Here is an 18331-nt window from a genome sequence, read left to right on the forward strand (position 1 = left end):
TAATAAAAAAATATATCAGTATTTCTTTCTTTTGTAAGAAGGAAGTTTGGATTCCCCCACTTTTATCTCAGTACTATGTTTAAATTCAGCCCTTCTTACCTCCCTAAAAGATTAAATGAAATCAGCCAACAGATTCCTAAGTTATTAACTAATGATAAGAACTGACAATTCAAGGGTATAAATTTCCACACAAGTCTAATCCTTATCCTAGTTCAAGGTGCATGGCTTCAGTGGTGTAACATTTATTTCCAATGGGAGACAAAGTCATCAAGGGCTCTCTATTTACTTACTGACATACTTCCAACTCTTGATGTCAAGTACAAAATCCCAACACTGCTGAGATTCCCCAAGAGAACCTGAGTCTGGGGGCCTTCTTGTGTCTGATACAGATGAACAGTCACAACTGACGCAGATGATCTGGAGATCAGTGCTCTGACCCTGCAGCCTTAGGGAGTGAATAAGACCTGAGGTTTCACCACACCAGTATGGATGCTGCCTATAGCAGCAGAGCCCAAAGTCTGGTTTGCCCCACACAGTCCTCAACTACCCCCTCAGTGGGTGGCCATGCAAACTGAGTAAGTCCCATGCAGCCAGAGGTGATAAGCCTATGAAAAAAAGCATCACAAAACACAGCTTTTATTTCACTGTTCTGTAATTTCTCAGTGCATCAAACCACAGCGATAGAAACAACACAGCAGCAAACAAGGAGGCACTTTGACCTGGAAAGGAGAGAATGAGACGTGTCCTCTTCTTCCCTTCTCCGATTCTCCTTCCTCCTAAGTCTCATGGTAGACTAGGTTGATTTTGTGTACGTCACTGAATCGCAGGCACACGATAACATTATCACTCAAGCAGCAAGCAGAGCAAATAGGGACTGGCTGCATCCAAATCTTGGGAATAAGCCTTGCTCTCAGCTATGGATCAGTGATTATGCTGCCTGGTTAGTAAGTAGGATTTTGAGAGAGAAGGCAAGGAGAGAGGAAGAGAGGGAAATATACACACACAAAGATGTGCCCTGAAATCCCATCTGCCTTCCCAGATTTCCTCAGAACAGATATGCTTCATTCATCTACTCCCAGAGGAATTGCCACAGTGATGAGAAGTCTCAGCACAATCCATATCTTCAAGTCCTGACAGCATCATCTCCCGCAGCATATTCCTACCACCATAGTGCCAAAGGGCCTTTGAGAACTACCTTTGCATCTATCTAACGGTAGGCAGTATGAATGCATCATACCTGTAGCAATGAGCTGTCTCTCCCTGCTCAAGTCTGGGATGTTCAGGGTAGCTCAAGGGAAATCTTTATGGGACTCAAACAATCCCTGCTGCTCTTAAAGTCCCTAGACCATCTGAAAAACCTGAAGTAGGAAGCCTTTAGATAACACCAGTGGGTAAAAGTCCAGCTGTGCTAAAATAAAAGAAGTGAAAAAGGCCAGGAGGCCGAAAGTGCAGCTTTTAGCCACAAGACAGAATGTGACTGGCTCTGGGGAGAAGCGCACAGAGCACAACCTGCCAACATTCCTGAATGGGAGAGTCCCAGGAACTGGAAAGGGAAATCATTCCTGGACCTGAAGCATTATGGGCTTGAGCCTGCAGCTGATGGGGGTAAAGATATAAAGGAAAGTGGATAGAGAGTAAACAGGAAACTTGACTTTTAAAAACAAGAGAGCTGGGTGAAGAAAGAGAACCAAAGCTGACCCAGAGTAGACTAATAGTTAGCCCCAGCTGTAGCAGGATAGGGGTGCAGAGGGGTGAAAGAGTGAGTCAAGGATGAGAATGAAGAGAAAGGAGCCAGGAGAGATCCTTGCTGCAGCCCAACAGAGTGAGAACACACCAGCCTACATTCCCAAGGCAGCCCAGCTACCACTCAGGAAGTTTACTCTGCAGCAGGGAATAGAGCCTGAGGCTCTTCTGTGGTGGTGCTGCAGGTACCAGCCCTGTTTGTTTCCTGAAAAAGCAGTGTCAGCCTAGAAGGTAAGGAGTTTCCCCTTTGTGCTGTGGATATAGGGAAGAAGAAGGACCTCTGTGCAACCTGGACAGCCTGAAATTGAGATCCTTGGGATGAAAAGTGGCCTCAGACTAGTAAGAAAGAAGAAAGAACAGTCTCCAGGAGCTGCAGGCACCAGTGGGCTTCTGGAAAGTGGATGGGGCCAGGCATACTGGCCTAGCACAGTTCCAGGCACTGGCACAGACCTATTTCTCCAGAGTCAGAAGGAGAGTCCACAACCTGCAGCACATTAACAGGTGGGGCGGTCCACCAGCTCTTGGTGTGCACTGTTCCAGCTGCTCCACACGTTACACATTCAGCTTGCCTGCTATGGTCATGAGGACTTTCAGGATGGGCATGAAACCAGACACCTCACTGAAACTGCTGCTGCTCACAACTTGGGTGTGAACCACGAGACCCTGTGGGTAGTTCTTAGCCTCAATGCATCGGGCAATTTCATGGAGACCCATGAGGATGGTTGGAGAGAGCTGTGGAGAGGAAAAAGAAATGAGTCAGCATGGTCAGCAATATAACACGAATTTCTCTTCCTCCACACCCTTCCTTACTATTCTCCACTTCATCTTTACCAAACAGCACTTGTATATACAGTCAAGCACCGGCAGGAAGGATAGCTGCTTCTTCCCTTGCTTTCCCAGACTACAACTCCCAGTTGACATCAGCAACTGGCATCACCAACTTCTGATTTTTCTTGGGAGAAAAAGTGGTTCACACTTAAGCACTCCCAAACTGCCCCTTCCCATCTAGGATCTATGTTCCAGGATACTTCTTGAAGGGTAAAAGCACCTTGCAGATACCTCCTCAGCTTCTCCTAACACTATGTCTGGGCCAAAGTTAAGAAAGAAGATACAAGACTGGCTGAATTCATGGTCATTACAAGCTCTGGCACACCCCTTGTCTTCCAAGTGAACATGTGCTGGTTATACTGGTACAGACACCAAAACCCACAACCCAGTGCCAAGGTGGGCTCAGGGACCCAGCTGGACCACAAGGAATGTGGCATCTACTTACCGCCTGCTCACGGAGCTTCTCATACAAACACTCCAGCCGCTGCACCGCATCTTCCAGCTTCCTTCGAGTTTTCTGAAGCAAAACAGGTATTGCTTGTCAGCCAGAGCTTCAAAGCAACCTCTCCACAGCCAAAGTGTTCTCATTCAGTCCCTCCCTTCCTCTGTCTTTCCAAAGCACCTTACAATTCAGCTGCATCTCAGCCTCTGACAGCCAGGGTCTGTGACACAAGCCAGCCATGCTCTCACTCTGCACATGTACATACGTGTGTATATATATATATATATATATCAATATACACAGTGTCTCCCCAGCATGGAAAGATGGACTGCCCCTTTTTCCCATCTCCCAGTCCCTCCTTCCTTCTGCCAGTACTTGCAGACCACAGGATAGAGTGACTACTTCCAAAGTGTGAGAAACATCCACTAGTTGACCCATGGGGTGTTCAGACAGCTAGTCTCCTTAGGGAAAAGAGGGTATATCTTTCCCATTCTAGGTAACCACCACAGAAGATGACTGAGTACTGAAGCTCTGATGAGATTGACCTCATTAACCCTATCTTGAATAACCCACTCACACATAATTTATTCCATGAACACAAATGCCTGGCTCTGGGCACTGCTGGAACAGGCCTGGGAGCCACAGGAGTTCAGATGCCTTGCACTGCTGTACAGGGCCAGCTGTTCAACCACCACCTGAGTCAAGTGCTTAAGGCTAAACTAGCAGGCCTTTCTGTCCATAGAGGAAGCCTTTAGATTATCTCCCAGAAATTGCTATGCTGCACTCTCAGAAAGTGCAGAGGAAACACACTCAAGATACTGCTCTAATTGCCTGACTCTGAGATAGCAGTCTGGGCTCAGTGTTCATCCTAGCACCTATCAAGCAGAGGTATTCTGGAAGGCTTCTTAGTCGCACCAAGCCTTAGGAAGACTTATCAACATAATACAATATGCAAATACTGCTTTTCTGCTTCCAGACAGTCAGACCTGACACATTCACCCAATGTGATATGTGCCAATAGCCTTTCAGGAACCAAAGATTGTTTGGCTTTCTTTTCCACCTGGAATATCTCAGCCTTTCCCTTTAAGCTCCAAAGATAGTTCATGCAGAGCTGGTAATACCAGCTATCTGCAGATCAAACCAGTGAAACTGAATTAACTGAGTAAATTCTTTTACTTTCCTTAAAAGAAAGAGCCAGGAGGACAGAATCATTGCTCCAATAAAGCAATGAGAAGCAGTGGGTAAAAGCTAGAGAATGTATTTCAGTTCCCAAGGATGAACAAGCCTGCAGCCTAAAGGAAGGAGGTAAACAGAGATTAACTTGGTTATAGGGACAAGACTTTTCCTCTCTTTACCCCCAACCAAAAGAAGGAAGCACCAGTCAAACATCTATAAGGGAAGAAAGTCAAAGATAAGAGAAGGGAGGACTTACTGGATCAGTGGCAACAGCTGAGCAGCGTTGCACCAACCCTTCAAATGTAGTCTTCAAAGCCTGGTGCTCAGGGGGCAGCTCCTTCCTCTCAATGCTTTCCCGAGGTAGCTGGTGATACTGACAGGAAAAAAAACAGCTGAATTAATGAAACAGGAGCATGAAAGGCTGGAGTAGGTAGATTCTCCTATTGAAACTAGAGAACAGAAAGAATTTCACCCCTTCACAAACCCAGAGAATATCTGGAAGCGCAGTTAGGTTATCATCTTTAGACTGTGATACAGCCCCAGGCCTCCTTGGATTCTCAACTCCCAGCAGGCTGACAGCCTGCCTGGTCTCCTTGGCTCTCTCCCACCCATACCCAGGTGTCATTTTTCCAACCTGGCAACTCTTCTAATGCTCAGGCAGAGATACCTTGTAGGGGCTAGAGATCAGCATATGCCCTTTGCAGCTGCCAAGTAGCAAGAACCTCAAAAGCTGAGTTGTTTTTCTACTTGACAAGATGCTGGTGGCTGGGGAATGTCCTACTTTCCTGGTACCTGTAGGCTGCCTTCCTTGGGTGCTCCTGGGGGTGACTGGCCAGATTCTTGCAACCTGGATAGCTGAGGATGGGTCCCTTGGGGTTCAGCAGGCAGGCCCATTACTGGAGCTGTGATAGGGGCCAGCGGAGTAAATTTCTCAGGCAACTGTCAGCAAAGAAAGGAAAGGAAAAAAAATATCAAGTAAACCAAGTCCAAGGAAGAAGGGTCGGTTGCTTCTCCACAGAAAAATTAAACATCCTTTCTAACTTGAAGAGTCTCCAGTTCTCAAGACGATGAAAGAAAACATCCCTGTTCTTTCAGCCCCCTGACTCAGAGAATGGGGCCCTTCCTCTTCCATCCTAGATGAACAGTCAAAGCGACAGCAAGAAAACCCCTCTGGAATTGTTCAATCAAACAGATCTGTTACCCCTGAGAGCACCGGTCCTCAGAAAGCCGCTTGGTCTCTGCAACGGCACGAGTCCTGAATGTAGAGATTAGCAGCAGTAAAGTGTCCAACTGAGCAAGTATTGGGGAAAATCCCACGACATGGGGGGAGATTCCTCTTGCAAACACTTCATCGTGCCCCTGCTAAGCCAGAGAGTCATGACAGATTCTCTCCAACAGGGCTAGATCAAAAGGAGATGGCTTTAACAAGAGGCTAATCCTGTTGTAGTGAGCACAGCCTGAAGCAGGTTCCCAGCTATGCTGCCAGAAAAAAGGGCGAGAAGTCTGTTCCAAACTAAAGAAGAGGAGTGGGGGGTGGGAAGGATGCCAGAGAAGCTTCTCATCACACCTGCCAGCAGGCAGCAGTGATAGAAATGGGGTATTGAGAGCATTTTTTGCAGAAGAGCTCAGCTCACAGGCCCTCCAGTGCAGTCACAACAAGGCAAAGAGCTACAGGACCAACACGGCAGGTAGCTCATAGCTACACCTGTTCCAACTTCTCTCAGCACAAGTGCCTTATCATTTGGTATCAGCCTGAGGAAAATCACTGTTGGTCCCACTGTGCTGAGGAAAAATGCTGCCCCTAGCTGTCAGGTGTGAGGAGAATGGGATCTCCTCAGCCCCTATCAAAAAAATTATGTAGGCAAGGCATAAGATTAAATCTGTATTTTTAACAACAATTTACTGTAGGCAGCCTGGGAAGTACTGACAGAAGATGCAACATTACAACTGATAACCGTATTACAAAACAGCCACCCTGCAGAGCAGGATGTGACTTTGGATGGCAAAGAGTCAAGATTACTTAGACTCACGTCCTAGCCATGCATGCAGTGCAGGCCTAGACAGAGCAACATGGACAGAGACTTGCAGAGTTTGACAAGAATGTATCTGTTACATGGAACTCCCTGGCTAAAAGACAAACAACACACTGTCGCTGAAAACTTACCTTTTTCTTTTGAAGGCCTCCTCTTCCAGTAGAGGGATCACTCCAAGATTCCTGAGCTGCCAGGACAGAGGACAAGACAAAAACTTCAGACTGTGAGAAGCTGGCTGCAGCAACAATTCATAGCTGCTTGCATGGTTTAGAACTTCCTTCAGGAGAAGGCCCTTTGGCTTCAAATCCCTTGTCATTGCACCTTTAGACTGTTTTTGCTGAGGAAGTTCAAACCCAGCTCACAGGCCCATGAGATGCTCTTGCTTTCCCTTCCCTAATTTCAATCTTAGTATCCAAGAGTGTGCACAGCCTTGGTGATGCCTGAGGTGATATCTGATCAGATTGAACTGGCACACATCCACTCCCACACGGGACATTTTTTTTTTTAACTACCTGAAGTTTTCTGGATCCTGTATAAGCTGCAGAAGTCAGCCTCAGAGTCAGGCCTGAACCTTGGTGCAGACCTGCAGAAGTGTGCACCTCACATTTCAGTAAGTTGTTGGGATTCCTCAGCGAATCTGGCACTGAGGTAACACAGCAAGAGCTATGCTACCGGTGAGAGGGCTCCTCACCAGCACTCACAGGAATGCTCGGTGGCAGTCCAAAGCAATACAGGCTGCTCCAATTAAGGCAGAAAGATTTAGGGGTGGTTCCCTTCCAAAATCGTGTTCAGAACCAAAACTTAGCAAAATTTGCTGACTGACAAATAGAAGGGAATAGACTTAACCAGTAAATGCTTTGGGAGCGGAGGGGTGTCTCAGCAGATGCTTCTGTGGTACTCTAACCTCACTCCAGGTAATTTAAAATCCATCAGACAACATGACATCAAAACACTCGCATCCACTCTTCATTCTGCAAAGGTCAAATTGCAACTACCTTGCCTGCTGCTGTCCTGTAAAAGTACCTGCATCTTTAGACAAAACCCCAGGATTAATAACCTCAAACACATGAGACAGGAATAATCTGTGAGAAAACAGAATAATTCTAAGGAGCCAATATCAGAATTGCTGGAGCTCAGAGCCACACTTAATGAGCTACTGATTCTGAACTGGGCTTTAAAAATCACAGGGGAAAGATGCAAAAGGTGCTTCATTACTTTAATTACCTTTATTATTAAAATTCTGGCAGCCTCTTTTTGCCCTCCCTTTTCCCATGATTTCAAGACTAGCTCTCTGATGAGTTTGGATCAGAAGTTTAATTAAGTTGGCACCTATTTCTAGCTTGGGGATTCTGTGCCCTAGAACTCTGCTGGCCCCCACTGAGTCTGTGGCCTAGCAGTCCTTGGCACTATTCCAATCCAGTGGCACTCTGTATCCTCACTGGAAACAGCTATTTAAATTATACTCTTTAAGCCAGGCACTTAATCATCAGACAGGAGAGACAGAACCTGGTGCATTTTGCTGGGGTGAAATGCCATCTTCCCTATGCTACTTGTGAAATAGGATTTCTCACCACCCCTGAAACAAGGCCCCATGACAGCAGTCTCCAGCAATGCCTGTCCTAGAAAAAACAAGACCATCAGAGGCTGGAATCAGGGATTATACTGGCCAGAAAGGAGATGAGCAAACATGTTGCTGTCCTTCACCCTGTCCCTGACACTCCAAGGAATCTACAAGTGGAGGTGTCTGTTCATTGTGTTGGTAATAATATTCATGAGCTGTAGATACTTCGTTCAGGAATTTCCACAGCAAGCAAATTTGATTGAGTCAGATTGAGTGATTTTACAGTCCCTTTTCGGATTAAGAAAAATACACACCAAAACCAGAACAATAACAGCAGGCAAGAAAACACACTCAAGGAAGCCAGTTTGCTGTGCTGAACCAAGCATGCCATATATTGCCATTAAAACTGGGGGCACATGCTGCCAAGGAGAAGGAAATTTCTCAGTAGCGAATTCCTAAAGGGCATCTTCAGCCTAAGGAGGTGCTTGAAATCCTTGCCATGGAATCATCTTCCCTTAACAAGGAGAAACTGAGGGATTTTGTTCTTCTGCTTAAGGGACAATTCCCTCTCTGGAGTCCCACTCCACACAGCCAGACTGCTTGGGGGTATAAGTGCCAATAAGTATTTGGATTTCCAAAATAAAGCTGTGAGATTTGTGCCTGGTAGATGGTCCCACCAAAGAGCAGCAATCACTGCAGTGACAGAGGACAAAGACATTGAGCTTTACCCCACTGACAATGTAGATTAGAAAATGACTACGTTCCAACACCAATGAATCCCAAGGAGAGAAATCAGTACAAAGTATCAGTCAGAAAACTCCTCGGGTCCAAACTTTCCCCAACAGTCGAACTAAGATTCAGAGGCAAACCTCACCCTTTAACTAAAGCCAAAAGGAATTTCCAGTTCCCCTTAGAAGAGAGTCCCCAAATTCTGCTTGGGAAGCTTTACTCCACCACTGCTGGGACTCCACCTCTTCCAAATCACAGGAGGAAAGCACAAACAAAACCATGTACAAGGCTGGGAAAGTAACAGGGAGAGATGAGTTACAACCGCTGGCCTGTTCCTTGCCTAGAGAACAAAGACAGGAAAAATGTCTGCTTCCCTGTTCTGCTGGCCCAACAATTGCCCAAAAAGACATAGACTGAAAATTAAGACCTCCAAAACTAGAGGAAAATAGAGAAGGAAGAAGCAGGAGACCCTATTTTCTGTACCCAAACTCATGAGTGATATCATAGTACTTTTATTTCACTTTCAATATCCCCAGCTATTACCTACTAGTCCTCAGGACAGGTATGTTCCCTACCCCACCTGAACAGCTCCCCAGGCACGCAAGGAAACCATAAACAGCAGTTAGCATGCATGCATGCACACACATCAAAACATGCATTTCACTGTAAGCAGCAACATTTCCTGCCCCACAGGTCTGGAGGTTTCTCTGGGTACTACCTGCATGATCCGTGTGGGGATCTAGCCAGGGGAAGAAACCTGAAAATCAAGGCAGGGTGGAAAAGGCATGATCACCAACAGCTTTCATCTAGTGAGTAATTTCATTGGACTACTATGCCAAAAAGCTTTTCAGGAAGGAATATGTCCAGTTGTAGCTTAGAACCTTTAGTGTATAATCCCTATAGACTTCACACAGTGGGATTTGCTATCCTTTTTTTTATCCTTTTTTATTTCCTAGAATATCTGGTGTTTAATTATGTTTGCTATCTCAAGGGACAGGAAATAGGATAGAAGGAATGTCCATCCATGGGGAACTAGGTCCAACAACACTTTCTATTCATCATGCTAGCAAGGACTTCACATGATAGACTGGATTCAAACTATAGACCCAGAGAAATCTAAAACACTGCAAAGAGGAATCCATAAGTGATTCCAGACAAGCCCTTTATGACAACAGAAAGAAAATGGGAGCACTAGAGCACAGCAGACAGAGGAATTTAATCCTGAAGCTACGTAAGGCATATCTCATGGACAGGGAAGCTCTCCCACCATTTCCAATACACTTCTTGTATCAGTTGCATGACCAAGGGTGAGATGAGCAAGCCTTCTACCAGGAGTTCCATGGGAACCACCACCCTTTCCATCAGAGCAGATGCCTTTGGAGTAGGTGACTATTCAGGGTGCACTGAGGACCTGAAGATACATAATCCTGCAACCACATCCTGGGAGACTGAACAACTGAGCAGGCTGAATGAAACTGTCACCATTGTTGTTTCACCACCGTAGCAAGACTCAGCACCCTGTGCCTGTAAGGTTTGCCTCAGCACCACATCCGGCTTTTAGAGACCAGACCTCAGAAAATCCATCTCCATTATGTTCTGCAAACCCCACCTGGGCTCATCCTGGGCACACAAGTCACACAAGCAGTACTTACCTGTGGGGGGAGGAGGAATGGCTGCTGGCAGTGGTTTAGTAGATGGAGCTCCAGGACCTCCCTGAGGATAACCCATGTTCATGGGACAGTTGAAAGGTGCTGAAGAGAAGTCTAGAGGAGACTGGCTTGCCACAGGGAGAGGGCAAGCTGCAGGAAGCTGCGATGATGGGACTGAGGCTGGAGTGAAGAGGGCAGGTCTGGGTGGTGGAACACCAGGAGATGTCATGGGCATGGACTGTCCTGGCAGAGAGGGCTGGCTGGAGAAGGGAGCAGGACCAACAGGTCTGACTCCCACTGGTCCAAATGGCTGAGACTGTGACACAGCTACAGACAACAAAGAGAGTGTATCAGCATCCCTTCTTTCATGTGCCAACTACTCATGACACTATGCTTCTCGGTAGTAAGCCTTCCCTTCTTCAAGCCATACCCTTTAATATCCATGTACCCCCTAGCCCAGGCTACATCAGTCAAACTGCCACCAAACTAGCTGTGGCTTTTCCACCCCTATATATGCTTAGTGTCAGCACACATGCAGCAACAGTTACTACAACTAGACATGTCAGAAGCACTGAGAAGCCTCTTAGACAGTTGACTTAGTACTTTGTCAGTACAATAGGCCTGCAAGGAAAAAACTAGAGCAGCCACCCACATTGAAGGCTTTAGTCTCAGAAAACCTAGAAATGGACACAACTATCAGACAATGCTTACCTGGCCCTGAGACAGTTGCTGGATTCAAACTCAAGTTGTACTGTGGGTATGGGTGCCCTCTGGAATAGACACTTGTTTGTGGACCCGTGCTGGCCTGGGGAGGGGCAATGTGGTGAGGTGTCACAGACATCGCTGGCACTGGCTGAGGTGTGAAGAGGGAAGGCACTGAAGGCTGAGATGGTGCTGAAGGGGAAAACGATGACTGATAGTTGGGCTGCAATTAAAAAACAAAGAACTTGCAAATGGCTGACAGAGTTGTATGTATACACATACTAGCAGATGCAATTTCTATCCCTGTCACTTCTCAGGCAACAGAAGCTGCTGTTGGTGCCCTGGATACACTCGATCAAAGGCCTTTCCCACCATGTTATTTGCTCAACAAGATGAGCACCACACTCTTCAGAGTATTCTCCAGCTCCCAAAAGAATTAGCCTTCAGGAGCAAGTTCCCATATAAAGACTTCCTGGAAGCACAACCAGAGGAAATAACAAAGGAACAATAATGGAATAATAGAGGTTGGAAGCAAAACTTTGTAGACAGTCTTCTTGTGCAAGAACTGAGATGAAGCCGTACTACACTCATTTTACTAAGATATCAGGGTAAGATGAGCATGGGAAAATGACCACAGCCCCTTTCACCCCAAGATTTGAGATGTCAGTGGATCACTACCCTTGTAACATTCTCCTCCAGGGACTGCATGTAGGACAGGGCTTTGTGAAAAGATGCCAGACAGCTTACTTCTGGATTGTCACAGAGCTTGCATTTGCTCCAGTGAAGGACATCACTGAGGAGTTCCTCAGTGTCTGTAGTTTACGTCATCTCATTTCATATGCCTTCCACAACCCAGTAGCCTTCCTCCTTCTTCCCAAGCCATAAGCACCTGAGTTTAGGGCCTACCTTCTCTGGATGTCTGGGACCTGCTTTGTGGGCTGCTCCTTCAAGGGTGGAACCACCCTTTGCTGCTGCAGGTTTAATGACCCCTACATTGACACGAGTGTAGGGAAAAGGGGGGGGCTGCTGATCACCCACATTCTCTCCTTGAGCATGAAAGAGCCGGTCTCGGAGCTGCTCAATCAGGAGCTGAAACAAACTGTACTTTAGAAGAAAAACTTTGAGTGCCCAGATGGAAAATGCTGGAGAGGCATTTAAAGCAGACCCTGATCAAAAGCACTGTGAATCATGAATCATCATCAAACAAACCATGGTCCCCAAGAGCCACCAAGAAAAAAACCTCAAAAAATGGTAAATCTGGGACATCACCTGCCATATTCCCAGGCAGATGAAGTCTCACTGCTCCTTCCCTCAATCTTTAGAGTATTCCCTCCCCAGCCTCTACCCGTATTTAGGCATCAGATGGATTTATTTCAGATTGCCAGGTGACCTCCCCACTCCCTTCCTCTACCAGCTAGTTTCAAGAATAGAGGCAGCTTCCCTGGAGAGCTGCTTCCCAATGCTGTTCTCCATCAACCATTTTACAGTTCTACAGTTCCTTTCCTTTTCCTTGAATCAAAGGCTCTACAAAGAAAATGCAAATGAAGACAAAACCCATATCCTGGAACACCTTCCCCCTCTCCCTCTATTCTCAAGTTAGCATAAATAAGGTGAAACTTTAAGTCCTGATGCCTGTCAAAACCCCAGCTCTCTCTCATACAAAGTACCATTTCCCCCCCTATACTACTGTTTCCCACAACAGCTTGGTTCTCACTCACCTCTTTAGAGCTGCTGGGTAGGTAATTCATTGCAGCTGCCAAGCATCCTTGTGATGCCAGGAGACTGGCATATTGGGTGATGCGTTCTGCCAAGACAGGGCCTGGTGCTGGTCCTGCTGTGCCTCGGAGGATCTCAACAGACCTGCTCAGCACCATCACCTTCTCTATAAGGTCCTGAATAATCCAGAGGAAGGAAGAAATAAGACTACTCAGAATCTGACTAGTTTTACTGGTCCACCTCATGCTGAGACAATACCAGATGGCTCTCCCCACTTTCAGATGATATCAGGGCCAATGTGGACAGAAGTTACTCCCCTCTGCATCAAATACGGTCACTGAGGACCATTTCCTCAGATGAACTTGGAGAAAAACAGAAACCAGGAAGCAAACCCTGACATTGCTACTTTAATAGTAAGGGAAAAAAAGAAAATCAGAAGCCACAAGATTGTTCCAATCAACTTTGAGCATTTTACTAGGATGCTACTACTGTTACAAGTGATCAACTTGGAAGAGGACAAGCTTAAAACCATACTAAGAGAAATTCACTAGAAAAAACTACTACTGCTGGTGAAAGGACCAGAAGGTTTTTAGTTACTCAAACTACTTCAACTCCTAGAAATGAAAGTAGTGTTTAGAGGCGTAGAATGATACATGCTGATATCTGGCAGCCAGGAGGAGGTCAGTTTTAAAAACAGCCAGGAGAGCTGAAGGTGCCTTTTTGTTGCTTTTACTCAGTAGTGGGATTACAAAATCAGGGAACTCTGTAGCAGAGAGCATTATCTGCAGATCTCCAAGTGGAAGATTTGTCTAGCTCATTCTAGCAAGTGACAGACACAACAGGGCTTAGTGACTTAAACCCGGACTGGTTTAAGTGTAACAGATTATTGAGATGAACTAAGTTGGTCAGAGCACAGAGCTGGTAATACCAAGGTTGTGGGTTCAATACCCATATGGGCCATTCACTTTAGAGTTGGACCGGATCCTTGTGGGTCCCTTTCAGCTTGGATCATTCTGTGATTCTGTGAAATAATCAATAGGAATGAAGAGAGGTAGGTAACAACATTGACTTAGAAGTCCTGATTTATCTGCAAGATGTGACTTCCCATATGTGATCATGCCACTTGCAGTGGGAATAACATGATCCAGACTTCATTTTATTTTGCTAAGGGTGTTCTAAAGGTACAGCCAGATAACTGCAACATCAAGTTATACATAACAAACTCAGCAGCAAATGTATCCTAGGCTACTACAGTAAAAAAAAAGGTATAGCTCAAGCTTCCCTGACTAAAAGGAAGATCAGAGATTACATCAGTATGTAAGAGAGGCAGGTAAGCTGTAACTCCTGTCCACAGCTAGATTTACACACAATGTAAACACATAAACCCTGAATGATTAAGAGTGCAAGCCTCCTATCAAAGTAGGCCCATAATCCAGGCTGGAAGGAGATACCTGGGTGAGTACAAACAGGTCTCCACAGCAGATACCCTGATGGGAAAATGCAAACAGTTCACAGCTACCAGACTGGCCTAAAGAGGAGTCAAACCAACATCATTGGGCCTGTACCTGTAGGGCAAGAGGTGACGAAGTCTCATGGTTTTTTACCCAGCATTCCACCAGCCTCTCCACATTGCCTGATGAGATATAGCAGAGGCAGGCGTCACTGGACAGGGCTGCATCTCCCTCTGACTCCAGGCGGGCACCCAGCATGTCTAGAGAAGAAGAGATGCAGCTAATATTTAACACACTCCCCTTTGGAAGAGCTCAATAACCCCAATGCTTTGAATCTGCACCTAATTAGAATCATAGAATCATTTACATCAGGAAAGAACATTAAGATCGAGTCTAACTATAAACCTAGCACTGCCAAGTCCCATTAAACCAAGATTTTAAGTGCCATGTGTACTTGTTTTTTAAATAACTCCAGGGATGGTGACTCCACCACTTCCCTGGACAGCCTGTTCCAATGCTTGACAACCTGTTAAGTGTAGGCGGTTTTTCTAATGCCCAATTTAAATTTCCCCTGGTGAACTTGAGGCTGTTTCTTCTTCTCCTATCCCTTGCTATTTTGGAGAAGTACAACCTCCCTTTCGGGTAGTTGTAGAGAGAAGTAAGGTCACTCCAAACCTCCTTTCTCCATGCTAAACAACTCCAGCTCCCTCAGCTGCTCCTCGTAAGACTTGGGATCTAGACCCTTCCCCAGCTCCATTGCATGTTGGATAACAGGGAAATGGGAAGGAAACCCAAAGCCAGCCTGATTGAAAAAAAACCAACCTTTTTCTACATCTGCCAATTTTTATATGTCTGCCAAAACAGATAAAAGAAAGAAATGACAGATGAATTCAGTGAAAAAAATCCAACACTTTTTTTTTTTAATTTCCAAAAGAGGTGTGGGAATCTCCAAGCAATAGTAGGGTGCTGAAATCTGTTTAAGATGGAATGAAGCCCACTGGACCTTTTACTGTAAATTAAATACCTTTCTGTACGGAATAAAAATCATCCCCTTCGTGTCTCAGCCTATATAGCATTGATCCTGTTTTTTTTTTCCATGCTACTTTTAGAGGTCACAGGAAATATCCACATATACAACTTTAGCATGATTCTCAGCTACAGTGTGCTTAACCTATCATTCTCCTAACTCAACAGTCCACACTTATTTCAGTCCCAGGTAGCTGTAATGAGTAAGATGTGCTTTATTAACTCTATCCACTTTTTTCTGTAAGCAGTCCAGAGGTAACCTGTGCAAGGGAAATTGTTTCAAAGCGTAGTGCACTGCATACCACAGAGCTGAGTGTAGTCTTCATGCTTTGAGTATGTTAACAAGATGGCCAGTGCCTCCTTCCAGCTCTGTAGATCACATGTGCAAACAATATCTTGCCAGTTCTGCTGCACAATGGAGGAAAGCAGCTGTAAGGGAAGCAGAAGGCCTGTCAGTTACTGAAGACAAAGATAAGCTGACAGTCTAAGCAACAGCTCACTTTCAAACATGCTTTCCACCATGCAGTGGCTACCTCACTGTACATTAAGGTCCAACAATCTCAGCATCGCTATGTTAACAGTAATTGGAACCTGATGCCTCTAAGGAAAGTAAAAAGGCCCAACAAAGCACTTAAAAGAATTTGGAAAGCCACACTAGACAAGACTAAAGATCTAACATGGATCTTTTTTCAGAGCAACTGTGATCAATGACTGAGAACACAGTGTTAGGATATCCCAACCTCCATGATACTTCCCCACTGGAAATGAATAAGCGAGGAACTTCCTAGCTGAGCTGTGAAGGGGTAGTATGCACCACAGGTCACAAGCATGAGAGGCCAAGACAGAAACCATTAAAAGAGAAAAAATAAAAAAAATAGAGAATACAGACATACTATGCAGACAACATAAAATTGTCATAAAACTACCAAGGTATTAGAGTAGATGCTGACATTCTACTTCCTTCATTGAAGAAAAAGCATTTCCACATATATTCAGAGAAACATTTGGCAAGACAGTGAACACCTTCCCCTGCTCAGTTTGTACACAAAACCATCACTTACCACGGAGAGATTTGTTTTCTGCTTGGCAAAGTAGCGCTTCTGGGTTTTCTTTAGGAGGTTATCCCCACCAGCTATAGCTAAGATGATGGCATCTGCAAAGCGCTCTGCTCGCATGCATAGCTCCACTGCACCCTCAAAATTCCCCAACAAAAGGGCTTGGCTGATGAGTCCATCTGTATCTACAGAGGTGAGAAGCAGAGTCAAACCAAAGAGTCATCACTCAGATTCATCGATGATGCTTGTTTTAAAGAGCAGGTAGCAAAAAGCAGTAACAGCTAAAAGCCAAGCTAAAAGAAAATTTGGAAACTGAAAAATCCCCACAGACTTGACTCTAAGTCTTCCATCATCTATAAGATTCTTCTATATTTTTAATGGGTCTCTTATCTGGGAAAAGTATTTCTATGCTCAGTGAGACATGCTGCATGACACTTGAAGGGGTCATATGTTTTAAAAGAATCCATCTGCTGGAGTGAACTAGATTCTTCCTGGTCTCTCTTAATTTTCTGGTTTTCCCTCCTCTCTCCTTTTTCTAAGAGGACAGAAACATTCTATGTAACATACCTTCTGTGACAGGAATCTCCAATGTGCTCATATTCTGTGGGATGAGGTTATCAAAAAAGGCTGAAGAGGAAGAAACAGCAGCTACATCATCGCTGGAATTCATCAAAAGCTGTGCAAAAAGTGCAAGAGCTTATTTAATTCATTGTATACACATATCCTACCCAAAACAATTTAGTAGATTACAGGGTGGGATGGGATTGCTCTCCATTTGGTTGTGCATGCTCATATAAATCTAATTTCAATCTGGAAACTCCTGTCACTGCACAATCAATCTGCACAGTTTCGTGAGGGAAGCAACAAAAGCAGTGCTGCAATTGACAAAGCTTAGAGATTGACGGTGCAAGACATGCAATGCCAACAGCACTGCTGGGCAGCATTCATCAACTCAACTGTCAATCCTTGAGCAAGCTGAACTGTTTTGGATGGAACAGAGACAAGACCAACAAGTAAAATCTGTAAACAACAGGTTGGATTTCAGCCATGCGTGGTGCTTTACTGAAAAGCAGACACAATTGCTACTCCTAGAATATCTCAGCCAGTGTTTGAGGCTTGTGAAGATGGTTACTAATCAGAGGACATAAGTTTTAGATACCTCAGAGGAGAAAAATTTACAGTGAACCAGGCCTTGGAAGGCATCTGAAGATGGACATCCCAAAATTATGTGAAAATACATTTCAGAGGATAGAGATGAAAAAGAAAGAAACACTACAGCAGAAGCTTCAGAGAAGAAATCCAGAACAGTAGCAGCAAATTAAGCTGGAGTGAGGCTAATTCTACCACTGAAGAAATCAATACAGGTAAAGCAAGACTTCTTGCAGGAATAACAGCCAGGAGTCCTTCACTGTTCAAATGAAATGTTCACATTGCTTTAAAGCCAGAAGGGAAAGTTATTATTATTTAGTCTGACCCTGTGAGGGTCTGACAGGCCTGTGAACTGCCCTCTGCAATGCTGGCATTGAGCCCAACAAGTTGTGGTTGGAATTAAACCTTCCAGTTCATTCTGCCCTCTGCTCTCCCAAGCTGGCAAGATGTACAGGACATACCTGATCTGGTGCAGCATTTGTATCACCTGCCTCAGGAAGGGGCTGTTTATCTGGGATACCATTACTCAAACATGAGGCAATCTAGAAAAGTAACAGACACAGATGCACAGATTCTACTTATCAAAGTAAGCATTTGAACAGCAAAACTACCAAGAGACTGGCAAGTCCCGGACACAATTCCCCCAACTCTAACTTGTTTGAAAATTTCCACCTCACCCTATTCATGGCTGGCTGCCTATCAGTGGCTATTTATCCTTTTCAGAGCATTATCCACCAGTGCTATGCCAGACTGTCTCCACCTGTCACCTTCTTCCCAGTTGAAGAATCCCCTGAGATGCAGCTGAATGCTAAAAGAAGCTCTCACAACTGCACTGCTGTTAAACACTTCCCAGTGCACCAACAACTGAACGTAAGATAATTGGGCTCAAGACTCCTTTGGCTTGATTCAGTACAGCTACAGTTACACCCTTACAAGTGCTTGCATTTGTTTCTTAGTGAGGTATACTTCACATGACTCCCAGCTGAAATTGCACAGTTTTATCTTTTGTGTGCTGTGAGATCACTTGCTCAGTTCCAGTAGGATCCTACAACTCCCCTGCAGCAGCTTGAA

General features: G+C 45.1%; 1 protein-coding gene across 14 annotated transcripts in view; it reads right to left on the reverse strand.

Annotated features, from left to right (window-relative positions):
* Positions 1-634: 634 nt before the first annotated feature.
* The window catches only part of SEC31B (SEC31 homolog B, COPII component), a 34795-nt gene continuing 17098 nt past the window's right edge, over positions 635-18331 (reverse strand). For 9 of the 14 annotated variants that reach the window (XM_086900695.1, XM_086900696.1, XM_086900697.1 and 6 more), the window contains 14 exons: positions 17722-17802; positions 16679-16787; positions 16118-16296; positions 15359-15485; positions 14145-14290; positions 12582-12755; positions 11770-11952; positions 10873-11086; positions 10165-10488; positions 6354-6409; positions 4982-5128; positions 4446-4562; positions 3017-3088; positions 635-2475 (listed from right to left, as the gene is read on the reverse strand). In XM_086900695.1, coding sequence (XP_086756821.1) covers positions 2296-2475; positions 3017-3088; positions 4446-4562; positions 4982-5128; positions 6354-6409; positions 10165-10488; positions 10873-11086; positions 11770-11952; positions 12582-12755; positions 14145-14290; positions 15359-15485; positions 16118-16296; positions 16679-16787; positions 17722-17802 — 2109 coding nt within the window. In that variant the 3' untranslated portion in view covers positions 635-2295. Of the gene's footprint in view, positions 2476-3016; positions 3089-4445; positions 4563-4981; positions 5129-6353; positions 6410-8590; positions 8802-9230; positions 9270-10164; positions 10489-10872; positions 11087-11769; positions 11953-12581; positions 12756-14144; positions 14291-15358; positions 15486-16117; positions 16297-16678; positions 16788-17721; positions 17803-18331 lie in introns of those variants that run through there. The other 5 variants (XM_086900690.1, XM_086900691.1, XM_086900692.1 and 2 more) reach the window with 2 other exon arrangements.

Source organism: Cyanistes caeruleus, chromosome 8 (assembly GCF_971803275.1).
Source record: "Cyanistes caeruleus chromosome 8, bCyaCae1.hap1.1, whole genome shotgun sequence".
In the NCBI taxonomy this organism is placed as follows: domain Eukaryota; kingdom Metazoa; phylum Chordata; class Aves; order Passeriformes; family Paridae; genus Cyanistes; species Cyanistes caeruleus.